Source organism: Temnothorax nylanderi, unplaced genomic scaffold, assembly GCF_030848795.1.
Source record: "Temnothorax nylanderi isolate EJ_2023f unplaced genomic scaffold, tnyl_v1.0 TNYL_tig0004_pilon, whole genome shotgun sequence".
Classification (NCBI taxonomy): domain Eukaryota; kingdom Metazoa; phylum Arthropoda; class Insecta; order Hymenoptera; family Formicidae; genus Temnothorax; species Temnothorax nylanderi.
Window position 1 is genome coordinate 1,909,674 of NW_027249066.1, and position 27,368 is coordinate 1,937,041.

Genomic DNA, 27,368 nt, shown 5'->3' on the forward strand with positions numbered 1-27,368 from the left:
ACGATTTAATATTTTATTTATCTCGATCAATTTTATGCCCTTCCCTTCTTTTCCTGTCTTATTTCCGTAACTTCTCTTTCATACGAGTATAAGCAACGGTTCAAACATGTATTACGTCTGTCAAAACGCTCGCCATTGCCGGAAAAAGGCGCGGGCATTCCGCTCCGTTCTTTCCGGTCAAGAGGTGCCTGCTAACTTTCCCATGAAAGGAGCTTGAATTTATATACCTATAAATTCCTCGGTATACGGTTTGCTACACTGTAAGTTGGGAGTTAAGACACCGGGAGAGGCATCGTAACTGTTCCTGGTGAAATTAATAGTTTGTGATAAACAGAACTTATACGAATTATTGTTCATGTAGATAAACCCGTTGTCGAAGGTATTAATCTGCTTTCGCGGAGGAAGAATACAATTTTATCAGCAACATTATTGTTGGCTTAAGGAGCGAAACTCCTTGATTGTTTAATAGCTACAATCGAGAAAAATTACTTGTGTATACGGCGTTCTCTTATTAAGAAAGTTCTTCATTAGAAGAGCGTCGAACTGCTACAGTTCTTACGCTACTGTTCTTACGCTACTGTTCTTCCGCCGTTCGTTACGGGCGGAGATTGATGATCGCGAAGAAGCGTTTAAGCATAAAAAAGTCCCGCGGCTACACCGAAAAGAGGAGGAGCCTCCCTATCGCGGCCCGTTAAATCGAGCGAAAAAATAAGAATACCTACGAGCTCGACGGACGGGTGAGAGCGGGCCACCTCGCAAAACGATATATATTATGTATACGGAATAAATGGAATAGAGAAGAGCCTCGAGCCGTGAGTCCTTCGAACCCAATAGAGTAAGCTAACGGCTTCTGCCATCGCACGTATTACCCGGCAGCGTGGGTCAACGTGTGTGCACACGGCCTCCGTCGCTCTCGCCATCTCCGCGGCAGATAAGTTTTCGGACGGAAGACGTAGCGGGCCGGATAAATCCTCGAGACTTCCGGCGAAACTTCCTCGCGGGGCAAAGACGGGGAGCACCAGAGACGCATCGACGACCGCCCCGGAAGTCTGCACACGGCGCTTAACGCGAGGTAACGGTCCGCGAGAGCGGAGTGTTCCTAAATTTTTCCCGAGCGTTCTTTATCGCGTATTCCCTCTGAGATTCCCGTGTCGAGCGTCTCGCTGTCTCGCGTATCGCCGGAAATGCGTTCACGACGACGACGTGATCGTTCCTATATCGAACTGCAAAAGCAGACAGAAATCGCATAGACTCTTTGCCAATGACAATAATAAGCGACGTACAACGCAATGGGCAATGTTCGCCGCTACGAGTTATTCCGGTATGAAAATAACAACAATCCGCGGGCGAAAATGTTTTTATACGAATTTTCCGCGAGAAACGAGTAATAGCGGAATAAAGCAAAATAATAGGATGTAAAATTGGATTTTTCCATGGAAAATAACGCGGCCAGATGAAATGAAATATTTTACAATTATACCGCGCGCGCTTGCGCGTATAAACGCAACGCCCCGTTGAAACGCGGTCGTTTTTTTCTCACAACTCTCCGGCGAACCTGTAAAATGATCGGATCGTCGAACAATATTCGACGGCAGTTTTTATAACGATAATACGCTGCGAGAGCGAAACATTTCTGTACGGCTGTACGCTATTGTCACAAACGCACCGCTTCACTATTGAAACAGCGCGCTCTCGACAAATCTGTGCTCCCTATGCCGATGTGTTTTTCCCGCATACCCTCGGGCTTTTTTTGCCCAACCATTTTGCACTCCGCGAAACAGAACAGAATTGCAATCGCTGTGCAACTTGGTGCTTGGACTGTACTGACGAAGTACAGTACAACGGCTTGTGCTAAGTATCTCAGCATACACATCTCCACCCCCCCCCCTCTCTCTCTTTCTCACTTCCTGTCGTTGCCCAAGCACCGAGAAGCCGTCCACCTCACCGTCCCACTCTAAAAGTCCGCGGGGTGAGCTGAAATCGCGCGCTAGGCGGCCGAATGTATTTCTCGGAGGGCTTAATGCTGGTGAAAGTGGAGACGCGGCACAATGGAGATACGAGGACACCGAGGAAGTACAGAACGAAGAAGAACTTGAGCGCGACCGTGTCTGCGTGCGAGAATACGGACGAGGAGACACACAAGCGAGGGAGACCGGACGAAAGGAGATTGAGAGGAGCAAGGAAGGAGGAACATTCATTGTATGCGAATACACTAACGCTCGACAGACACGTCAATTCGGTTCTATGTAGACGATACCGTCCGCAAAACGTTCGGGGGGAGGAGGGTGGGGGGAAGGAAGAGCACGGGATGGAAACTCGTTATCAGAAACGCTCTAAACTCTCGTGGTCCACTATCTTCAACTCGCGCGCGTCTCTTCCGAATATCGCACGGTGAAACTTCCGCTCCCTCCGCTTCTTGATTTATTAGATTTCACGACGGACCAGGGTGATAGAACGTAAACAAAAAGGGACGGTCGCAAGAAGAAAGGAAAAGGTAAGAGGAGGCGGCAGGAAGCCAAGAGAAGCGCACAGTGATCTCGGGGAGCTGTAGAATCTCTTGGCCCTCCTCTCTCTCTTCTTCAGCACTTGGCGGTCTTTTTTCGTTCGATGCCTGCAAAGTTTTCCTGGCAGGTATCCTGCCCAGGGATCCTACCCGGACTCGCTCGCAACGGTCCGGTATCATACCTATACCGCTTCGTTGTTCTGTCTTCTACAGGTCTTCTCTTACGTACTATACTTAGTTGTATCTCTTGCTCCCGACGCCGTTCTCTTCTCTTCTCGCGGCTACATACCACTGTTTGTACCGCAGCGCCGCTACGACGGCGACGATGGCGACGACGGTAGCGGCGGCAACGGCAGCAGCAGCAGCTGGTAGCGGCGCGTTTCGGAACTTTGAAACTCTAACGAAATCTCGGGCAAGGTGAATATTTTATGCGTAAATCAAATCCCGACGAGTATACGCGAGAGAGTGAGGATCCGTGGCACGGTGCGGCTAAATTCAATAGTAGCGCAACGCCTCGCAAGCTTTTCATGGCTGTACCATTCTTCCATATCTCCTGCTTCTTTTCTTTATAGGATGTGTCTGGTATTCCCTCTCCGTCTTCCTCCTTTTCTCCAGCCTTCTCGCCTTCTCTCTTTCTCGCGCTCATTCGATACCCCATACCAAAAGTCTAGTCCTTACCGGAGATATTCCATCGCGAGTATCTATCGACTATTGAATTTCTGTCGCGCGCGTTATCGAGCCTATTTGCATCGCTGAATTCAATACCGCGCAACCACTCAAAGCCCCGGTTGTTTCGAGGCATCGAAAGGCGCGTGCGGGCATTATTTTCAAGTATCAAGCATGACGACGTGCAATTATTACATGCTACAATGTGAGGATTGAAATTTTCGAGATTTAGGAGATCGTAGATCGCGGCGTGCGAGCTATAATAAAGAGATGTGACCTTATTCCGGTATAAAATATTTCTTCTTTCCCCAACGGGAGAAGAACCGGACTTCGTCAGCCCCGAGGGCGGGAAACTCCTCCGCCAAACGCCTACGCCATATAGCAATAAAACTCCGTCCCCCTTTTTCGCTCCGACTTCTCATACTGGGTTAAGGGGAAAACGCGGTTCCCTCTGCGACCGAGCAACCCCATGACCAGGTACTCGGTCAACGTAACGCCCGGCAGAACGATCAAATATTCAGCAGCACTCCTGCGTCGGACGCCTACGCTGCGGACGCCGCCTTTATTTATTTGTTTGCGACGAGTCGCTTCCACCAGCGCGGACGGGACACCAAGCATCTACACGTGTAGATACGCGCGACAGAACAGCGAGGAGGTGCGGGGAAGGAGGGAGATATTTTTTTCTTACCCGGGAACGCCGCCAACAACCTTTCACCCAGATACGATTCTGACCCAAAAAGTCACGCATTAAATTAATAAATTACAAGAGCTCTCTCTCTCTCTCTCCTATCTGTCTCTTTTGCTTATTCTCTTGGCTTTTGGCCGAATAGCATGGCTCTCGTGATCCCAGTATTTGCCTCGTGTGCCGATCTCACGCATGCTTCACACTTGAACGTCTCTGATGTCTCAGACAATTTACATCGAAGGAATCACTCCAGAATCTTTCGTCTCATTGGCGGTGCTCCGCATATTTTGTCATTCTTGAAAACTGTGTCCCGATCCACCAGAAAAATACATATGTATATACAATCTTACATAAAACGTCTCTAGCTTTTTATTCCAAATTACGAATAACAATTTTTAATTATGTTTTTCATAGGTGAAATATTGGCACAACAATGAATTTTAATATTTAAACAGTCCGGTTCCGTCGCGTTACGAAATAGTTGAAACTTGAGAGCTACTTCACTGCTTTCAACTTTTAACTTTTTAACGAAGTTAAAAAAAGATCGAACGAAACGCCCGTCACTTTTTAATGAGCTACATGCAAAGGAAATAATAATTATGCTTAAACAGAGCGGCGCGGCGGAGAATAACATTTCGTTTGCCGCGTGCATACCCACATTTTGTTGCATATCCCGTCAGCTGGGCCGCGGCCGGGACTGCGGTATTCATGTACACGGGGCTGAAAACGCCGAATGAAAATTAGATATCTCGAGACCGGCGCGGCGCGGCGTGTGGGCTGTACGCAAAACCGTGCTGGAAGCGCGCTAAAATATCACAATAGCGCGGCAGGTGCATTTACCGACTCTCGCCGGTGCTTTGACGACAGTCGCCAGATAGCTCTTTCATCCGGTAATTAGCCAGAGAGCTCGAGGAGTTATCACCTGGCGCGATCATGGTTATATATGCCCGGAGTGGCCCGTCTACCTGCCTGCCGTTCCGAGTACGCGAAATGAAGCGGGGTCACCCTCCCTGGTAGTCGGCGACCTCAGTCCTTAATTAATTAACACCGCGTCGAATAATAATTATCGAAATGAAAGATGATATCGGCGGGGCTTATTTATTGGTATACGATGATATCGAGGTAACATATAATCCGACACGCCGCCTAGTTGGTAGCTCCGAGCCACGATATGGCAGCTATGAGTTGCCGCTAACGTTGTATACGGGCTGTACTTATCGTCGATAGCGATATCCGAACGCTACTCCAATAATTGATACGTAAATTAATTTGTCCGAACGGTCTCATATTTCTCTTATTTAATTACGGCCTGTTCAGCGCCCCGCAGGAATCTCGTAAACGCGCGCGATGTTTGCACCACGAAGGTGATCTCTCAAGACGATTGTTCGCATTACCGAAAATAAATCGTTGACTTTTATCTATTTTGACTCGCTTTTTCGTTTTCTGTTACGTTTTGTCGTCTTTATTCATTCTCTATCATTCACGCAGACACAGACGCGAACGCTTTATTATTTTATTCAAATTTTTTTCACAGTAGTAGCTCGAAGGGCGTCCAAGACAAATTACATTCTGCGAAGATTCAATCTAGTCACGGGGATGTTCAAGTAGAGGGAGATCGCGCGGACGCGTTCGTACGCACGGAGAGAAATAAAAACGACGAGAGCGATTCGACGCTCGTGCGCGCGGCCAGGTAGATAAAAAGGAAGGAAACGGAAAGCGCGGCGTTGGAAAGCGATTTCGGATGAAGGGCAGGTCGATTCCGGACTCGTTAGGCCGGCACAAACCACAAGCACCGAGGGTATGTTCTACCAAATACGCGCGGACGAAATGGGATGTTCCCTTCTCCCTTTGCACGTGAATTTCCTCGATATTAAAGCCCCGAGCAATGGGACTGTGCGACGATTGGTAGCGCGCGGCGATCTGCTTGGTGCCTGGACTTCCGATAATTATGTGCCAATTAAATTTAACGACTGTCCATTATTCCGGTCTGCGAATCCCCGCCTTTACCTCCCTCCCCCCTCCCCCACCCCTGCCTCTTGATGCCGATTCTATCACCCTTCCTTCGGCGATGTAGCCGCCGCCGCCGGCCGTCGAATCGGCAACAACCATCATTCGGATCGCAATCCAATTACTTTTTAATATTATCGGGATGCGCCTGAAATCGAGCTGCCTTTGCGGAACGTCGCGCGACCACATTGTAAAACTACGAGAAACCTCCCGCTGGCAAATAAATGCTTCCGGACTAGCTGCGTCCCTTTCTCACATACGTCGTTGTTAGGAGCCATTTGCTCACCACGGCTCGCCATCGCTATCAAATAGAATAAAGTGCCGGCGACCAGTTCCGAGGGAAATGGGAAGTTTGGAACGTAATTTGCTACGATCGATCGCATAACTCGAAGAAAATGGGAAGAAAGTATAATAAATATTTTTGCCGTATCGCGCACACTTTCTCGTGTTTTTTTCTCAAATTTTTAGTCGAACGAGAAACGTTAGATTATATTTTATTGTTTTTACTAAATTGTAATTATTGTTAAGCGTACCTACGTTATTCTTTGTGTTATCAAGATCGCACATCATATCGCGTAGGAAGGAAGAAAAAAACGTGAGTATCTAGCGTTCACGTTAAAGCATCCAATTTCATGCTGTCTACTCGTGTAATTGTTTTAAAAAGTATGTCTCTCTTTCTTGCCCCTTCTCGGTTCGTCCTCGTTAAGAATTCAAGCGTTTCAACCGCAGATTAACCCACCATCGGACCGGTGTTTGCTACCGTTTTCCAAGCTCATTAAAAGAATGGACCAAACGTGTAGCGAGCTTTCAGCTTAATTATCATTACAGATGTAAAACATATTTAGAGAACAATATTTACACGCATATAATTATCGGCTCATTTGCGTGCAATAGTGTTTACATGTCAGCGTGCCGATTTGTTTATTCCACGAGGTGCTCCTATTACATTAAAATTGCCATTTAAACGAATGGATAGACAGAGAAGATAACTTGTTATTGAAATATGTATTGAGGCGTAAAGAGTAAAATAGAACTTCGCAACGGTGCTCAAGGCCTTCAATATTCAGAGACACGTTCGATAGAGATAAAGAAAATGTGAAACGTGCATGCCAGAAGAAAAATACAATAGCACGTACTATTCTCTAATCAAATGTCGGTCATTCCTAAGCTGCGCGCTGGCTGAGCGGAAAATGGTTTTTCAGAAAAATTTCTCACGCGCATATGGCATAGAAATCTTGTTCGGTCTAATGTATATATGTATATCAGGCCGAAGAAGATTTATATATATATTATATAAATGTATATCCTTTTCAAATCAATTTAAATTTCGCCATAAAGCGAAATAGTGGTCGATTTATTTTTCGTCCGCCAATTTGAAAAGCATTTTATTCACAATTCTCTTGTGCGCTTTCAAAATTTATGAACGATATCATGATATTGAAAATTTAAATGCATTATGTCATGCAGATTTATGACAGTTTCCTGTAAATAATAACAGCATGCTTATTGAAAAAGTGAATATTTAGAAATCTTACCATTTTCGCCTATATATCAATAAATTCGAAGGCCGCCAGTCTGCAGAGAAGATGGCGGCAGGCAAGTTTGATATCGTAACTTCTAACATCAAGTTTAGGGATTCGTGTTGTGTGGAAATGGGGGTAGGGTGCTCGTCGTCGGGAATACAGCGAATACAAGGAATAGTCGGTAGGGGGTGAGCACCAACACAGAATGACCACTAAACACCTAACAACCAACAATAGCAGTCAACATTGAACATCGATAAACCAACGAAACTTAACCAACCACAAGTCACATTGTAACGGAATTCAGCGAACAGTGAAGACATAATCCACCAATACATATATGTGTGTGTGTGTTTGTGTGACGAATGAATAGATGTATATGTAAAATATAAAACGTATACATAATGTAAAAATAACGCGTGAATACGTACGTGCACACGAGGGATACCTCTGTCACAGTAGTGCGACGTTAAATTTCGTTGAAATAATTTAGTACTACGAGAATTTGCGGAATACTGCATGTACTAGAATACGCCCCCATCGAATCTGACCTGATTGCCAATTAGACAGAGCACTCTCGGGTCCACGTTCGCCGAATGGGCGAAGGCAGATCTTGAGCCTCGCAGAGCTCTTTCTCTCTCTCTCTCTCCCATCAAAACATCAACGAGAAATACTAATTGTGTGGCACGATAACGTAAAAAAGTGAGAGACACGTGTGTGTTAAAACTTAATGACATATCTTCAGAGACACCGAGTAGGGGTATAGTGACGTACCACATCGAGTACATTGAGAACGTGGTTCGCGCGGACGACACTAGTAGTAGTAGTTGTTGTTACATTGTGTGTTGTGGTCGTGGCAAGAAGAAGAAGAGGTGGAGGAGGTGTGCGGCGCCCCCGGCCAGCCGGTCGCCCGTCACACCCTGAAACAGAATAATATTGTCACTCCCCTGCGAAGAAATACCATCCCTACCGACTATCTCCTCTGTAAGCGTTGTTTAACATAATTCACTCATTAACGATATATCACGATATCTCGCAATTACATATAGTATCATATTTGTAGGTAATTAATATGATATCATCACGATATTTCATTCATATCATTCCAAGCCTAAAAATATTTCTGACATAAGTTTCTGTATACTGTCATCAAATTTAAGAAATTATATCGGCTCTCTAGAAAATCTATTTCCAACGAAAAAAAAAGAAAATACAAGTTTCTATATAATCGATATGTCAATTTCAAAAATCAGTGCTAAATATGTAGGTATATAGATCCAACTTCGACATTTATATAGAACGATCGAAATACATCAGACAAAGTTAGCGTCTAGTTCGGAATTGAATTCTACTGTTGACGCGCGACTTCACGTATGAGAGTCTGACCTGGCAGTGTCGATTTCGTTTGTTACGACTCGGTTTTATCGGTGGATACTTGGTTCACACAGAGTAGCGGCGCGAAATCTCGCTATGTGGAGGATCGAAGCCGAAAAAAGGGACGAAGCTTTATATCGAGGAAAAGGGGATTTCGGATTTGCTGGACCGTGTCCACCCCCCCATTGCATCGTTTACGTCTAACACGAGCAAGTAGACGAGCACGCGCGCGCGCCCGCTCGTCCATACACGTGAGGGAAAGGCAGAAAGTTGGCGGAATGAGAGGAAGAGAGAAAGAGTGATGACGGTCAGTAGAGGGGAGGCTTAGAAACGGGAGCAGCGACCGGGATTTTAACGTCGAGCACACTCGTTTCGAGTCGATAGGTCCACTTCGGCTGGCTTGGGAAGCAGTCGACATGGTCCAACAACTTCCTCTCCGGCTCCCTTGCCCCGCGCCCTTCCATCGCGCGCGCGCGCGCTCTTTTCGTCCATCTAGCCGTCATCTTCGTAGCAGGAAACAGGGCGTGAGCGGATGGAAGTTTTCATACGTAGGGCGCTCACGCAACTGATAAAAACAACCGATTCCCGACCCCGACTCTTGTTAGGAAACAACTACCGAGTTTCTTCAGCTCACTTGCTGAAGAGTGGTCTCGCTTGTCATGAAGTGATATTAACGATTTTTGCGCGATGGTCTCTGGACGGCGAAGCACGTTGTCAAGGAAGCTGTCGTATTTTCGCTACGTAAATTGTGGAATTATAATAACATGGCGTTCAATCGAGCGTAAAACACGAGCAACGACGGCGCTGAATAAATTATGTATGACGTAAGAGACTCGTTCGTGAGATCTGCAGCACGTGTCTCATCGCGGTAAGACGGGTACCTACGTACAAGGTTTATTTAACTCTAAAAGTAGCTCCGCTCCGCGACGGCGTAGATTCCAGCAGGCTCTGATAGCAAGATATCACGATTGCCTCCGAGTATTTAAGCAAAGACTATAAAAATCCTTGTTCCATCGCGAGAGAATTAAGTATTGTCGTAACGTGCTTCAGCATGAGTTGAGCGATAATAATCGTCCGTATAATAAAACAAATTCATTTCCAATGAAGAAAAAACAAAATAAAAATAATTATAGCACTAGACGTGTACTTACAACAAGTATATAGTAATTATTGTATTCAGTCTTTTAGTACGTTAAATTATTACGAAATAGATTTAATACAATCGAGAGAAGATTTCCTTCTCTGTATTGCAAGCACGTATGCGGTATTATTAAAAATCATTGTTTCTGTTTGCCTCCTGAAATTTGTACGGAAATAAATAGGGTGCCTGCTGGAGTAGAGAGTTGTATTACTTTCGAGGGACGCGAAAAATGGGCTCGCGCACACGCACACAGCGGTGGTGAATATATGGATATGAATAGGCGGAAATATTACGTAGCGCAAGAGAGGGTAATATGCGAAAGAAGGAGACGAGGACGACGAGAGGAAAGCGGGTTAGTGAGGGAGAGACAACACGTTAGCAAGTTTACTTTGTATGCCACGCAGTGAGAAAGTTCCATCCAGCTGTTAGTCGCGTCTTCCTTAGTTTTCCTCTCGATGAAAACTCACTCGTGAGTTTAAGCTTCCATCTTCCCATGTACGCGCAAGCGAGTGAAAAGCAAATAACCAAATGTGGTTCTTTACCTCCCATGTAAGGACAAAGTAAGAATCTAATCACGGCGTAATTATGAAGCAAGAAATAAATGTATAGATCTGACGTATAGAAAGTACTTGAGTATCAAAATGCACGAGCGATTTTTAAACGCTTTTATTCTGAAAAGAACATTGTAATAAGAACGCGATTCGCGTGAAAAATAGGATATCGACGAATGGGCCAACAGAAGGGACAAAGCTTGACTGAAAGCACGAATATCCGAGAGCATTCTGAACTGATTTCTATTTTGTCACTCGGTATCGCTAGAAATAAATAACACCGAATACATCATCCTCTGGATTGCCGTCATACTAGCCGCTTGTTCTCGTCGCAAATAGAACCCTCGGGAATTACGCCGCGGAGATCGGCGGCCTGGGATGGGTAGACGCGGTAATACTGGTTATCATCGCGCTGATTGCACCTCCCTCCCCCGCGCTGCACTCGCTACATTCATCGGTGCTATCCTTCCATTGGTACCTGCACCTGACCCAGTACATTTCCACCCGAGCTATTCATTACGATCTACAACGATCGTTCCTTTCACGATACATCGATGTACGAAAATTGGCAAGTGGCACGGTAGGGATTATGCATTCATACTTTGCAGACACGTCATGAATCCTTCTACTCGTCGCGGAAGGGGCCTCGAAAGCCGTGTGCCGTACCGAGATTACGGCGCTTTGGCAGTGAATGTACAAGTGATACGCGCTCGATGACCCGGCAATTTTCACGGGAGAGAGGAAGTTTTACAACAAAGATCTGGCGCGTAATTTAACCGAATGGGCCGTTTTACAAATTAACTCTTCCGAACTTCTGGCTGGTCGTTACACTTTCCGTTGTAAGCGGCGCAAATTATTTTAATTGCACGCGCGAGGTCTATATTTTCTTCTCTCCGAGTGAGATAAAAGCCGCGGCTGGAGTCGTGAAGGTAACTCGCGGAAGACCGAGACGAGATCGTCTAGACCGAAAGTTATTCGGTGGCCGACCCGGTAAAGACGACAATGACTAGTTCTCGCCGCGTGATATTCAACGGGGCGTGAGATCAGTCGCGTATCGCGCCTCGTGAACGCCTAAGAGACCAAAGTGAAATGTCCCACGGCCGGTGTGTGCGGCCCCCCGTTATTTGCAGAACTGTAAACAACCGCCGTCGCAGGCACATCTACAGGCACGCGTGTGCACTCGCGGCAAAGGTAACGAATGGCAGAAGGCAAAGCAGGCACACCTTCGAAACGCGGCCTCTCTCCTCCGGCCTCTCTTTCTCTCTCTCTCTCTCTCTCGCTCTGTACGGCACCGTGCACACGTACGTGTTTACGTTGCGAACGCGCTACGTCAGGCGGAACTAACGGTAACGAACGGTTGCGAACGTAAGAGACCGGTTCCTGTAGTAAACGACATTTCGACCGAGCGTTGCATAGCGGTGCGTGCGGTAAGAGGAAGCAAACCATTTGCGAGATTCCGAAGGAGAGAGTGAGTAGAGCTCGTAGCGCTGAAGGCAAATAGGCAGATAGATAGACGGATGAGTTGATTTATACGTGGAACACGTTCTCCGCATGACGAAGCCTCGCAACGTGAAAGTATCAAAGGGAAAGAAATAATTTCAATTCACACGTTTCTTAAACCGTCGAAACAATTGCGATACGAATGATAATTAAAATGGAAATTGCATTTCAAGAATTGTGTTAATAATTGTACGAGCAACTCCAGTATACGGTTGACGTGACACACGTGGAATACGAATGTGAATTCGGGGAAAAAGGGAAGGGAAAAACGGGGGATTTACGCGAAAGCGAAAAGTTTCCCAATATTTCGCGAGAAATGCTCACGCGCAAGAGCGGTAGATAATCTCGACGATCATCTCGGCGCGACAGCTCGAAAGTTCCGGCCGTTTCGGGAGAACGTAGCGCGTACTCTGCTGGTTTATAGCAGCCCTGCGGTCGTCGGGTTCCGAGTGGTCAGAGGACGGTTCTCGCTAGTGTAGCGGCGTTATCCATTTGCATCGTAACTAGTCGCGGCAGCAGCAGCAGCAGCAGGCAGCAGCAGAAACGGGAACGGTAACGACGGCCGCTGTTGACGGCGTTATGTTGTTGTTGCTGCTGCTGTTGCTGCGACCGCCCAGACGCCACCGCCGCGTTGACCGAGTCCAAAACCGGCGACTGCATCTGCATCGTGCCGAAGGGGAGGAGGACGGGGGAGAGCGAGCTAGTAAATTACACGTTGACTAGGGTTGACAACCGCAATGCGTGGCACACACGGCCGTGTGCGCGCATGGACGTCTCCTGCGCGAGACGCCCGGTGTGTTTATGCGGCCGGTGAGCCCGAGCCACTGTCAGGACGGCCTACGGCCGCGCTCTCTCTCTCCTGTGAATTATAGACGAGCCGGACTTAATAAAGACGCGGTGGATGCCCGAAATTCTCGCCCGGCGTTCCATCGGTCGGGCCGGGAACGCCGCGGTTCCGCCGAATTGCGAACCGACGCGATGCTGCCGCTGCGTGACGTACCGCGTCGCCGACGCACTCGTTCACGTTACGCTCCGTGCACAGCTCGTTCCGGACTGCTCAACGAAACCCCGAAGAATATATTGTACTTTCTTTTATGGAGTAACAGAATTATTAAACTGTCAGGAAATTCTTGTCAGAAATAAATTCGAGAAAGAACCCAAGTTTCAGAATATTTAACGATCACAATAAATTCTGCTACCAATGATGATATAATAATGTAATACATAAGAACTGTGGTTTCTTGCGAAGCCAAAATACTGCGGATTATGTTGATTTATCATCGTTTCTCTTTGGAGACCGAGATATTGCGTAAACGCGTGTCTCGCGGATATCGTTTTGGCAGTAATAAAAAAAGGATGACAGCCAGAGTACACGCGTCTTTTTTTTCTTCAGGAGAATAGGCGTGTTCCACAGTGTATGTCATCGACGGCGAGCACTAGAGCGCCGTTCAGGCCCGTATATGCGCGAGTATCAGTGCCAAACCGGTAGTTATGTATATCAAGGGCAGTAAAACTGATGCAAATTTATTTCAAAATTCCAAGCTATTCTCGTAAAGTCGTTTTAAAACTATCCTCGTAAAACGATTTGAGACATCCCTCCTCCCGCGTCGCGGATACACCGGGCTCACGGTGAGACTTTACCGCGGCGTACTACCGTTCCTTAAGTAATTCCACATCCTGCCCTTAAGGTAACGATCACGATCGTGGGAGCGTGCTCTCGACTGCGCCGCGGAAAATGTGCTTTATCGTACAAACGCTGCGCCCGGCATACACAACATTATTTTACCATAACCGATTAGTATTCATACGTGGTATAAAGATAAACACGGGTCGATATGTTCGAGATGAGAAAGACACGTACTTTCGCACGAACGAAGCTCAAGAGCACAGTATCTCACGTTCATCTTACGAACGATTAACGATTTTTCACGATACTTCCATTATGTACGTGCTGACGTAATCGCTGCAAAAGAAATCGATTTGACCTGGTAATAATAATCGCAGGGTTGGCCAAAGCTATTCCGGAAAAGAAGAGAGTGTGCTCTTGCTCTACGAGGTGAGATAGGCCGAACAAGTATGCCGGAGGGGAACGAAAATTTAAGGGCAGCCGTATATTATCGCGACGAAGGGGTTGTCTGAGGTTAACTGCCAGAGCTTCGTAAGAGGGAGGATCGGGTGGTGTCGTGGGGGGGGGGGGGGTACCGGGAGGGTGCGCCATGAATATGCCGCCATTAGTCACACGCCGAACCGCGGTGTAGAAAGAGAAGTAGGTGACACGAATTTCTCGGAATTGCGCGCGCCCTATTGGTATCCCGGGGGGTAGTAACGCGAACAATTCCCTGTGAATGCGCATTTATTCCGGATCCGGCACCAGCCAGTGGAATCGGCGACGGCATAACCTAAAAGCTCGGTAAAACTTCGTCGACAAGAAATTCGTCGCGTCGTTTCCCATTTCCTCCACCTCCTCCGCTATGGAACTCGTCGACGGTCCCCCCGTTATACTGACGGCGTCAAGCCACCCTGTCGAAACATTCGGGGCTCGCGGCGGCGCTCGTGTCACCGACAGACCTCATCGTTACATCTCAAAAGGCAGCAATGAAACGGTTAACTAAATTGCTACACGCTCCGGCTGTCATTCGCAGGACCTCGCTGCCACTCCGTCCTTCTATTCGACCGTGCGCGGATATGCGAACGATCCGTCGCTTTTAGTTACAAATCCATCTCTGGACGCGATGTGGAAGGAAGAGCGCAAATTTTACAAAGACGCGCCATTATGCGCAAGTTTATTTGGAAAAATAATCATTAACGATTTCGCTCGTTATTTCGTTCGCCGCAATTTTAATGGCAGTATGACATAAAATATACAGGAACACTATAAAGACATTTTAAATGAGGTAATGAAAGGCAGAAGGTGTGTCTTGGCAAATTATATTTGATGCCAAAAGACGGTGTCTGGGGTTTCCGTTCTCACGCCGGACGGCTCGCAATTTGTACCCCGGATGATGTCGTCGACCGTTCCTCTAATTATTCGAAAGTTTGTCTCCGTCGGCTTGAGGCTCATGTTTATCGTCTTCTGAAGCCTGTTGGTATTGAACCACAATTCTTCCTCGCCGGCCTTATTCGTGATCACCTTAATGCCGCTCACGTACTGCAGAGTCTCCTCGTCTTGTGCTATTATCACGACGTTCTCCGGAGTAAATGGTTTCCCGATGTCCCAACAGGCAATGGCAGTTAATTGGACCAATTGGAAAAATATTACGCCTCTTCGAGAGGTTGCCTGCACGCCCGCTTGGCTCGCGCGCTTGTAATTTGATTGAAATATTACTGGTTCCCCGTACTCGCTTTGGATCAGCGATAATGTATCCGTGAATTTCTGATAGTAGCTCGCGAGCGAGTTAAAATACAGATATCTGAAAGTGGTAAGCATCGTGACAAATGGCAAACGACTTTTCCTCAATTAGCATATCTTGTAGCAAAAACTTCGATCGTATTTCGGGTACTACGGGAATTTTCTAAATCCTTCTCAACGATGTAGAAGTAGAATAGCCAGATAAATAGCCAGAAATAGAATAGCAAGATAAATAAAGAAAACATTTAAGCAGCCAAATTGTTTTCTATATCTCATTACGTTGAGTAAAGACAACATTTTCGCATTCAACTTGTTGAGCTTTTATAAATAGTTTCAATAAACGACCGGATCTCAATTTCGATTGAAACTCATGTAACGTAGTGTTTTTCGGTTTACAAATTGACTGTATCCAAAATGATAGTAATTAGCGTCGGTACCTGTGATTAAAGTATCCCAACGGCGACAGTGACATACCGAGCGTACCGTCGGTTAGATCAAATGATTCGCCGGCGATCGTAATATTCATAGCATCCTCATCCGGGCCAAAAGCGTTACCACGGGTGTTGTTTACTCGCCAGGAATGGTCGCGATATAAGTCATAAATCACCAGTCCATTTTGATCCACGTCCGCCACGTAGAGATAAGTATCGAGACACGTTTTTCCGACGTCGACGATTGGCGTAACTAATGCTGCCTTCCCGTACAGCACTTGATCATCCGGTACCACGTATTTATGGATCAGCTGATCCGTGGCGAGATCAAAGATCAATATTTTCGTGGGGCAAACCGCTCGCATCATTACTCTGCCAGTATCGACCACCCATAAACGATTGCACTCGTCGATCTAAAGATTACATGCCAATCCATCAATCCTACCTATTGTTACAATATTTAACATCAAATTGATAGCGAAAAAATTTTGAACGGACGCAATGACGTATATTCGCGTAAGTCTCACGCATTCAAAAATTTTTTTACTACAATTTGAATTCAGCCTAGTACCAGCTGTGAAATTACCGCTATTCTGTAGACAGATACGATGCTCTGGCAACTGAACGATATGTGCCAGGACCAATTGGGATACGGTACGAGTAAATGACCACCGGGACCATGCGCTTTAGTCACCAAAGACAAACTAATTGGTACACCGTTCAACCACTGCGGACTCGTGACGAATATGCGGCCCTGTCTGTCGATATCCACGTCTTGCGTGAAGGCATTGCCCAGCGTATAGTTTTTTCCCGTCAGAGGTATATTCGGCCAAACCCAATCGAGATATTTCCACTGGTAAGCCACTTCGAGGTGCGACGGCCGGGACGGGCGTACAAGCCCGAAGAGCAGAACGAGCACCCAAATCAATTCCATGATGCGTACGGTCGAAAGCCCATCGACGACCTAGGTCACGACACTGATCGACTGACCGTTAATTCGTTTCGACGCGTTTTTAGCTTTATCGGGGAACCTTTCGAGCCTCAGGGTCTCGACCGTGTCCGCGATCGGGAGACCACTGCATCACGAAACGGAACATGGTTATTCCGCGTAGTGGCATAGATCGTTTCTTTCGACAGCGACTGACAGACCCCACCCTCGTCTACGTCACGATCCCCCATACCGTGCCGATTTCGCTATTTATGGTGGCGGAAAGTGTGGTTCACCTTGAACTGAATATACTCCAGGTCTACTATGTAACACGACTCGTTGAATAATCAGGAAGCGAGAAGAACCTCGAGCAAAGCTTCCTACTGTAACGTCTGTAACCATATAGGTAACGCATAGCATCTCCTTCAGAAAACGAGATTAACCTTCTCTTACATGAATAATTTTATACAACCGATAAAGACATGCTCTGTCTCATATTTGAGAACGTTAAATTTTCTGATTTGAAAAATCTAGATTTTTTTATTCTTAATCTTTGTATATGCTATGTCACGAATAATTATAATTATATAATCCAGTGAAAAAATGATGCAAGATTATATTTACGCGAACGATGATAAGCAATTTAGAAAATATATTGCGATAATATGATCGGTATTTGAAGTTCGTTTGAAAAAGTGTGGAAATTTATGGTTGCGGCAATGAAACTAAAGAGACGTAAATACGTCTATTAAGCATCAGCATTTCCAATGCACGATGTTAACATCCTGCGGCTAGACCATGCAATATTTTACGAGCGTACGAGATTTACTATACGCGTTACGTATCTATTTAAACCTGTTCTGTATACTGATTGTTACGCAAATCGGTGATATCAAGTTCTGCACATCAATATGAAATACAGAATGTGGTTGAGTGCACACATTAGCCACCGCGTGATCGGAAACTAGAGCAAGTGTTCGCAAACAGTGCACGTCTACCTGATATAGAACCAGGAACCTTTGTTGCATTTCCTCGAACGCGTTGCGAAAGCTATTACGAGCGTGTCTATGTAACGAGATTTTCTGTAAATTTCATATCCGAAGTTTACGTGTGCTTCGAGAGATACAATACCTTGAAACTTTTACGTCATAAATGTTGTCAGTTTCACAAATTTATAATTGACACGTATCAGCACGCTTGTATTCACTTTATGTGTTGTTGTGGCCGTTATATTTTTTTTACTATCAGTTAATCATTCACTTAATTCAATGCCGCCTTGCCTATTTGAATATGTATGCTCAATACGTAAAGTATATTATTCACCGTTGTTATTATCGATCGATCATGTTACGCTACCTCGCAAAGGTCTTCCTGCATATTCATGAAGATCATAGAAAATCACAGTGCTAACTGCGATTCCGCATACCAGCTATACGCGCCCGCAGCTTCTCGCTAAGTTTACAGCAGTTAATGCCAATTAAAAACGCAATAAACTGGGTTATACAGGTGTGTATAAACGGTGGCCAGTGTCACGGCATGAGGTGATATAACGCGACGGCATTATATCACGGGACGACCACGCGTGTTTAGAATGTAATAAGGTGTTCCGCGAGTTGAACAAAACTATTTTCCAACAGCTGTTCTAGCGCGATCACGCAACGTGGGTATAAGCAGGACGCTTTTCATCGCGCCCCCGCGCCCAAACTTCTTTTTTTCCTTCGTCGGCTTTCGGGTTTGAATTGCATTACGCGTTGCGCGCCGTATCCGGGAAGAGAAACTACACTCGCGCCCGGCAGAAGTGAAAACCATAAATCACCTGGCTAGTCACGATTAAGCCAAACGGGAAGACAAATGGGTGGCTAATTTCAATTTTAATGCGAAGCCCAGAAGGTATCTGTTCCGTCGTGAGTTATAGCCCCACTCTTCGGGCGCGAACCGCTTTAGGGCTTATTAATAAGGAATAGTTTATCGTTTTGATTAATCACGGCCGCGCGCGCTCCCCAGCGATGATACCGTCGAATTGCGGTGCCGTGGCCGCAGTACATTTGCCGGATTTCCGATTGGACGCACCAGTTGAAGCGCGAATACTAGTAAAACTTGTGCACATGAAATCGAATGGAATTGCTCCGAGCATGAAAGCGAGAGAGGAAACGAGAAAGTGCAAGAGAACGCGCAGCGCGCGGACGCTCTCTGTCTCTCTCTTTCTCACTGCGGAGAGGCATTCGAACGAATTAGATCGCCTAATAGCAATATCTCGGAGTACGACGCCAGAGCTCATAAACGAATGTTTTTTTTCAACGTCGGTAATCATAATGTTTTACTTCGTTCCGCGCGAGGAATGGGAGCACGGGCGTCATTAAGGTTGTGCATTACGTGGAACCTAAGTGGAATCTAAGGAAAAATGTGGCAGACATATATGTGAGAAGCTCGTTAATTCCAAGCGGAATGAATATTTAAAACGGAGGCGCGGAAAGACGATTTATAAGTGAAAATGTGTCAGTATGAGGAGCGAGGTTCAAAAATTCAGCTTTATCCGTCAAGTCTGGCTCGACGAGGGAGGAACCACATGTAACGATTATGGTACCGCGTTCGTTATACCTGACGACTCGAACTTCCAAACTGCCATTCTGCCAGAAGCTCGCGTCATGCGATTTTATATCGACGAGGCAGGAGAGAAAGTCCCGCAAGATGCGTCTCTCTTTCTACGGCTGAAACAGTTCTTCTTCTTCTTAAACTGAGTTTGGTAAACCCTCGTACAAGTCGAAGTTCTGACCGTGCGGGTGGCGTCGAAGGGACGTAAGGGCGGAGGCGCCGTAAAAGTTGGACGAAGTCAATTTTGCAGTTGAAGTTGGTAATGCGATTTGTGCCGGAATAAATAGTTTGAGAGGAGAGCACACAGTACGTGCTGGGGCCCCTCTATTTCGCCTCCCCCCCCTTTCTCTTGTTTCTACGCCTGTCGCGGTTGTTTCTCTAGCGGCTAACCCGTCGACCGATCCACTCGAGTTTGGTGTCACGAGCACGTCTGGTGGACCCATCGGATATGATATTCTTACTAGAAGGAGTTCTACTTAAATCAAAACAACGAATGACGACTTAACGGAATGAAAAGCGCCAGTGTCGGAATCGTGAGAACCGTCGATCAAACGAATCCAGTAGACGTTCGCCAGGAAAGGTGGAACTAAGTTGAGAAAAGTACACGTGGCTTATAAACAGCCCGGCTCATTACTCCGACATGGGAATGAGATTAACGTCGATTATAATTTCTCGCGGAGAACGAGGCAATGTACCGGCGCGGCGCGCAAATATCCTGCTCGAGAAAAGTTGCTTTCTCGCGGCGCGCCGGGGATTAAATTACGACATTTTGTTTGTCCATCTTCAACGGCGATTTCGCGCCCGCAGCCGTTTTCTTCGGAATCCTTGAGCCGCGCGAAATTAATGACACTCTTCTCGACTCGTTACGTTACACGCAAGCGGCAAATTGCCGCGAGCCCGGGGAACGTAATCCGCGAAAACGCAATAATAAGCCGGCTGCCTCGGTGAAAAACGGGCGCCGCGCGCTCCACTTCGTATCCCCCTGTTCCCGACGCTGACTGTATCTCCGTCGCACCTCCCCCCCTTCCCCCTACGGCACGCCGCTATTCTGACCGTAATCCGGGAGATGAAAACTTACGCTAATTAAATCGTTAATAGCGGCGAGCGCATGCATGTAACGGCCGCGGCGGTTACTTAATCCCGAGAAAATGAAACATTCGCGGTGTCCACGCGCGGTATCTACAGCCAGTACAGCCCGCTTTTCCCGCACTGCACACGTGCGCGCAGCTGAGATACGTACTGTCGCCGGGGTGCACGCACCGGTTTCGCAAACGGCACATTTCTCCTCCATTTTTCCCTCGAGTTTCAGAGACGCGTATTTAATCTCTTTCGTTCGCCGCATCCGCCTCGGCGCGGAGCCTCATTATATTCCGCGCGCATCCGTTTTGTCGTGCGATCCACCGACGCTAATTCCTCCCCCGGCGCGTACCGTCGCCCGAGCCTTAATGCGATCGTCGATAGCGATAAAAATGCGAGAAGTCGTAGAGTCCGCTCTCTCACGGACTACCGACTGCCTGTAATTTGGTGGATCTCTCGTGTACGCCGATCCTGCTACGTCCCCATGTTTCTCTCTCTCTCTCTCTCTCTCTCTCTCTCTCTCTCTCTCTCTCTCTCTCTCTCTCTCTCTCTCTCTCTCTCTCTCTCTCTCTCTCTCTCTCTCTCTCTCTCTCTCTCTCTCTCTCTCTCTCTCTCTCTCTTTCTCTCTCTCTCTCTCTCCCCGTTCACCAGACGCGCGCTTTCACAAGGCGTGTCGGAAAAATAGCGTCGAAGGCCGCGAATTTGAATAACGCAATTCACCGAGTCAAGTTCCGAAAGGCGGCACATTAGAATGCCACAGCTGGGCTAGCCGTCGACGGCCCCCTCGATTTCGCTGGCGCTGTGGCTCGTCGTCGAATAGTTTAACCCGACGTTCTCGTTGTCCGCTAGTACTACGTGAGCGCCGCGTTTCTGCTAAATAATAATAACATCCACCTAGTTTCCGTAGGAAAAGTTTTTAAAAGTTCCGTTCTCTTTCTCGAAGCCCGCTTGTCCTGGCCCTTGTCCGGCCGTTGCCTGGGATTTTCGCCTAAGACCACGCTATCTCGCACGCATCGCCAATGAGGAGCGCGGCGAGGAACGGCCGAAGATTGAGCGTTAACAATACCGAATTTTATGCATATTCATCGAGTTCTGCTGTCCAGGACGGTGGCACACATAAGGGTATTTGCAGCCTCTATTGAAAATCGTTACTCGTCCGAGACCCGCCACGCCGAGACTCGCAGCTTCGTCGAGCAGCGCGCCGAGTTAAATGTAGAACTTCGAATAGCCGGCCGGAATAAAATATAGGCATGGATACGGTGGGACGATAAGGGAGGTTTTCCCCGGCACGTAGGGCGTGCGATATGAATTCTAGTAGCGAGGTAAAAGCCGAGTAATAATGAGTCGCGGCACGGAGTCGAGCGTTTATATGCCGAAGATTACAATTAACTGCCTCCGATAGCCGGGGAACGTTACACGCGTGCAAATTATATTTCACGTTTCGACGATCGTTCGATCGTGCGTCCAGCTTATACCGTCGTTGTCGAGCCTCGTCGCGCGATTTCGAGCACCTATCAAATAATTTATTTCCACGGACTACTTATCGGACCGTGAACTCGCAGATAGAGGACCGTTTTTGCAGGACCGATTACCCTCTGATCGGTATTATACGGTCGCTGAATCCGTAAACTCGATTCCCCCCCCCCCGCTTTCAAACCACCGCGTTCTCGTTCGATCGTGGCTTAAGTAAACTCATGAGAATAAATAGAGCCGAAGTTGTTAGGACAATCGGGGAAAGGGATTAGAGCCGTTTAGCCTGGCTCATTCTCCGTTTGCTTCTCTCTCCCCCTCCCCCCTCCCCCTCCCCGAATGGACGCTCCTAATACGGCACTTTAATTATCGGGAGTGCTAGGCTGCATGGGCCGCAATTTACTTTTTCGAAGAGAAACGGAAATCCTACGGCGGGGACTCCTACCCGCAATTTTTCTTCCGACCGCCAGACGCTTAGCTCATGTTAGTCAAGTAGGATTACCGTAGCGTCACCTGAATCTTGTAGTGTTTTGTTGCGTGCGAAGAACTGCATCTTATCGTCAGGCTGGTGGTACCTATGCTAGATTTACCCTCCCCTTCCCCCCGTCAGCCCCCCCCTCGCTCGTCCGCTTCTCGGGATACCTCCGTAGACCGACGTCTCGCTAACAAGAACCTGAAAAGATCTCCCGAGTAAGATCGAGGGTGATTTATCACCGTAACCCATGGTCTCGCGTATTTTTCCGAGCTTTCCTCCACCGGGGCGCGTCTGTTCTTTCTTCGCATCGTACTCTCGTACGTCGTATGGCGCGCGCGCGCGCATTGTACAGAAGCACCGACCGTCGCGTTATTCGCTCGAATTGAATCCATGCTTCGAAAGATATATTGGAACGCGATCGGACACGTGGGCGCGTGCACACCCTCGTGATCGGCGAACAGAGAGCGGGGCACCGTAAATTTCTGCGGCTGCGAGAGTAAGCGCGACGCATCGAGAGCATCGCGCGCCCGCTCCTTGTTTCAACTTACAGACAATCGGGCCGTGACCGAGTCTATCGAGTTTACGATTACCGTCATGATATACATCACGCGTCAGACGCAGACACGCTTTGATCCGCATGGGCAATCAAGCTGCTCCAATTTCGCATACTCGATCAATCACGGAATGTTCCGCTCGCAGGCACGGCAATGTCACCTCCGTTTCGATCGTACTTTCCGCGACACTCAATCGCAGCGTATTTCCTTCGCCCGTGTCATACGATTTAATTGGTTTCGCGATCGCTCCACTTCTCCGACGTGAGTCCGGTAAACAGGTTTGAATTTATTCGGTGGAAAAGTATGGCACACACATTTTTCTTTAGCTCGCCGTGAACTGTCGCGTCGCCACGTCGATCTGCAACGTCTGCGCGAAACATAAAGCCGAGCTTGCTCTGTAAAACACTCCTGCCATAGGTAAAAGGGATTCGTTTCAATCGTCCTTAATCGAGCAAGTTGGTGTACAACTGTTTGTTCTCGTTCCACCACCACTGTGGTGGCCTGACTGTTCCATATGTGACCCACTGGAACACAATGGCGGCTGCTCCTTCCCTCAGCTGTCTGGCTGTCAGCAGTCGCTGCCGGCTGTGTAAACACGATACGCTGCTCGCTTTTCGTGCTTTCAAGCGCGGTTCAAAAAAGGGGAAAGTAGGAGACGTATAGGTGAGAAAGAAAGAGCGGCCGATCGCCGGCGCGGCGCAGCGCGACGCTTCGCCGCTAGCTCGAAATTGCTCAGCTCGGTTTTCAATTTGCAGTTTGTATGATATCTCGACCACCAACGACGAAGACCCGGCGAAAAATAATACTTCACATTGACACGTTTCGCCAACTTGCAGACACGTCAACCGATCGACAAAAAAAAAGGAGAAGGAAAAAAGAAAAACAATCTTCGCACGGCGAAGATCGAACAAGAGATTAATAAATAAATCAATAAATAAAAGCCGATAACTCGAGAATATCTCGTATTTATAATCCATACATATATAGAAATTCAGTTACGCTTTGTTACGTTGGCAGATTGCAACAGCATAGAAATATATAGAAACTTTTCAACAAATCAGAAATTTAAGCAATTACGTACGTAAAGGCAAACACTTTCTATCCGGCCAATTTTTCCAGCAGCGAGAGACTTGATATAATTTGTAAGTTTCGTGGATTAGGGAAAGCGCGAGAGTTCTTGCCTGGACATCTCGTTAGCGCGATCATCGATTTAAAGTTCGTTATAGAAGGCGACGATCGATAATGAGTTCCGGAGGTAACTTATAGTCGGTGGCTAGAATCGGCTAGGACGGAGAAAAAGCGGGGTGGCTTGATTGCTAGGCGGATCGCAGTCGGTGATTTGAGGCAATCTACCGGGTTCTTGTTACTCCGGACGACGAGTAATAACCGTAATGGGAATCGGTCTTCGGAGGTAACTATTCTTCTTTCGAACCTCTCCTTCGATCTTATTGTCAAATCCATCCGGGAGAGCCTGGGTACTTAAATCAGTCATTTCGCGCGCGTGACTTGTAAAAAGATGTGCATCAGGTAACTTAGATTAGCGATTTGCCGATTAAACTTGGTTTGCACCGATTCCGTGCGGATAAACTTGTGTCGAAACGCGTCTGTGTCGTTTGTAAGTAACTTTTCACCTCCTCGATAATTAATTGAATATCTTGCCCAGTTACTCATTGACGAAAAGATTAATATTATAAAGAAGCAAAAGGGTAATAAACAACAACGATCTTCAAAACTTTCGCACAGTTTGCGTTAAATATGTAAATATTAATATAAACATCCCAGTAAATTCTGCTACTGGCATGAAATCTCCAACGGAGTAGTTAGTCGTTATATGGAACCTGACTCAGCTAGAAACTGTTTCCAATATAATTCGTGTCTCCGAAACGACAGCGCAGCGAGCCCCTTTACTTCGCCCAGGGCCGGTATTTTCATAATGCCAAGCGACATCGTTTGCGCGGATCCCGTCGAGAATACGACAAGCATTTGTATTGTTAAGGGCGTCCCGGAGACTTTCCAGACCTCTTTACCGTAAAGCGGAAATGGACGAAAAGGTCTAACTTGACTGCGATGGCCCTTGCCTTATCTTCAAAATTCTTTTTCATTAAGTTTTTATGACATTATATCCAATCTCTCCGAATCAGATAATTATGTCATAACGTTATTATACAATACCTGCCTCGTCGGAAATAATAACCACTTTTTTCTTAGAAAGACCTCGACATCAAGTGTCTGTTTGTGAAACACTTATTGAAACACTTATTGTTATGAATAATAATTATTAATATACCTATGTCGAAAAGCGCGACAGAGTTTTCCTCGACAAGTCGCCATTCATCCGTCGGCGAAGCTTAAATTCGTAATCGACGTTCCATATCCATTAGCCGTCAGCGTGAATAAAGAAAACATAGAAGGCATCCGATGTAAACGGTAAAAATCAAAGAGGAGGGACGATGAGAGAAATGCCTGTTGATAAACAACGGTCTTCTATTCATGGATTCGCACGTCGTGCGACCGCCAGCGCGCAGGCTGACTCTAAACAGAGCAATCAATCTTGGCTTAATGAACTCTTAATTATTTCGAGGACACGCCAGAGCGGGGAGGGAAACTGCCCGTATAATGGAGGCGCAAAGTACGCGCGGCCGACTGTATGCAAGTGCGGCGAAGGGATGGAGGCCGGGGGGGATGGAGGACGACTCCGTGGGTCCGGGGGTGCTATTAGATAAATATAGGGAGAAACAGCGCCACGGGGGAAGCAACGAAAATGAAAATAAAGGGGCACTCCGCAACTACGGGCTCTCCGGCCCGTGTGCAGCGGGGCGACGCCGAAGAAACCGAGATACGTTTCCGACGCTGCGAACAGAAATGTTCCCTAACGGCGAAAAAAAAAACAGACAGAACGAAGTGAGTGACGTGGGGCGAGAAACCGGCGTGGAAGGTCTTGCTCGCTCGAATTCCTTTAATCACGCTTCCAATTCACGCGAGGTTTCAATCTTAAGAAGTATATTAATAACGCATACATATATTTTTATTTACCCTCTGAAATGTATTTTTAGCAATTCGTATGTTATCGCGTTTATCACGTTTATTTTCATTTTGTTCCTCATTAACCAGATAACCAGGTCGGGGTCGTACAATTCTGCTTTCATCTAGGAGGTATTACTTCATTAACTTTGTTTACAGCCTAGGAGTAGAGAATGACGTAATTTCAGGCGGGCGTCGGTCTCGTCCCCCTCAAGTATGAGGAAGAAAAATTAAAAAACATTGCGGGTCGGGTCACGAACGGCTTATAATATACACCGTGGAAATTACGCGGGCAGCCCGACGACGTAACTTCGAAAATTACGCGAGTAGGGTACGAAAAGTTTGCGCGATCTAACTACGAAGTCAGTCCACGGTGCGGCCCTTATTCACCGCCCTCGTGGGACTTGGCCACGGCACCGGTTATTACACGGAGGGTTGGTCTCGGCTTGCCAAACGTGCCGGCAAAAAAAGTCCCATTTAATACGACGAAATTCACTGTGACGCACCCTGTACACATCGTGAGCCGCTTAATAATGTATTTCGGCTGTCGCACATCGCTCTTTATTAAAGCTCGACCGGCGCGTGCACCCAGGATCTTTCATATTTATAATCAAATGAAACGACACTCGGAACGGAGATTTACGTTTTGAGACGCGAATAGTTCAATATATATATATATATTGAATTACTACTTTTTAATTAAAAATCTAATTTTACGAGGAAGAATCCCGTTTTGATTTTTATGAACTTTTAATATATTGTATTTTAGATGAAAATAAGATACACGTATTTTTTTATACGTGTTTCTTTTTTCCAACGCACGTTTAAGAAGTAAAATACCCTTTTGAAAAAAATTGATTTTTCTCCTTCAGGGCGAATATCGACGAAACTGTAAAAGATAGAACAAATTTTTACATTAAAAGTTGAATGGTTTCAAGAGTACTTTAAAAGTTTAAAACAATGGCAAAACAATTTTTTAATTTTTTAAAATACCCTTACCACTTAACATTTTGAACATTTTTAACTTAACGTAACACGATTACGTTGTTACACAATTTCTTTTATTCGTATAATTAATATAAAGTGTTGATAGAATATTTATACATCAGGATTTAATAAATGAATATTATATATCTACTTTTCTCCTTCTTTTTCTTTCTTATTCATGACTTATTGTATGTATGTATTTATATACAATTGTGTAACAACATATATAATATATTAAAAGCTCATCAAAGATCAAAATCGGAGAGGGACACTTCCGTGTGTTTTCTTGTTAGTCAAATAGTCGCTATATAATTGACATCAACTATATATAATACAGAGGCAATAATGTGAACTAGTTATGTTTTTAAAAAGAGATAAAGACGAAAGAGGATGAATCGACAGTTTTGTAACGAAGAACCGTAAAATTGTGTAAAAATGTGAAATTTTTATTTAAGTAAAAATGTAAATAAAGCTGCAACGTATCTATAAGAAATGCAATTTTAATCCCGACCGGTTACTGCCATCATGAAATTC

The 27,368-nt window shown here is 46.3% G+C and overlaps 2 protein-coding genes and 1 long non-coding RNA gene across 10 annotated transcripts in view; 1 reads left to right on the forward strand and 2 right to left on the reverse strand.

Moving 5' to 3' along the window:
* The window catches only part of LOC139773910 (uncharacterized), a 394,169-nt gene that overhangs the window by 181,355 nt on the left and 185,446 nt on the right, over positions 1–27,368 (reverse strand). For 4 of the 8 annotated variants that reach the window (XR_011718453.1, XR_011718452.1, XR_011718454.1 and 1 more), the window contains exon 4: positions 8,159–8,304. The exons of the other annotated variants lie outside the window; for them this stretch is intronic. The gene's annotated coding sequence lies outside the window, so the exon portion shown is untranslated. The remainder of the gene's footprint in view (positions 1–8,158; positions 8,305–27,368) is intronic. 8 annotated transcript variants of the gene reach the window in all.
* Positions 1–27,368, forward strand: part of LOC139773944 (uncharacterized) — a 146,716-nt gene that overhangs the window by 30,450 nt on the left and 88,898 nt on the right. The gene's annotated exons all lie outside the window — the stretch shown is intronic.
* On the reverse strand, positions 14,766–16,799 carry LOC139772635 (dopaminechrome tautomerase). Its single transcript, XM_071706482.1, has 3 exons — positions 16,317–16,799; positions 15,737–16,143; positions 14,766–15,360 (listed from the first exon to the last, which is right to left on the reverse strand). Exons 1-3 carry the CDS (start codon positions 16,662–16,664, stop codon positions 14,877–14,879), a joined length of 1,239 nt encoding a protein of 412 aa, XP_071562583.1. The 5' UTR covers positions 16,665–16,799; the 3' UTR covers positions 14,766–14,876.

Bases quoted from the DNA above. Each gene is read 5' to 3' on its own strand.
- LOC139772635 (XM_071706482.1), bottom strand. From the start codon at position 16,664: ATGGAATTGATTTGGGTGCTCGTTCTGCTCTTCGGGCTTGTACGCCCG. The intron at 16,144-16,316 runs GTAATTTCACAG...TGTAATCTTTAG, and splicing joins TATCTGTCTACAGAATAGCG to ATCGACGAGTGCAATCGTTT. The intron at 15,361-15,736 runs GTACCGACGCTA...TACCACTTTCAG, and splicing joins TTGGGATACTTTAATCACAG to ATATCTGTATTTTAACTCGC.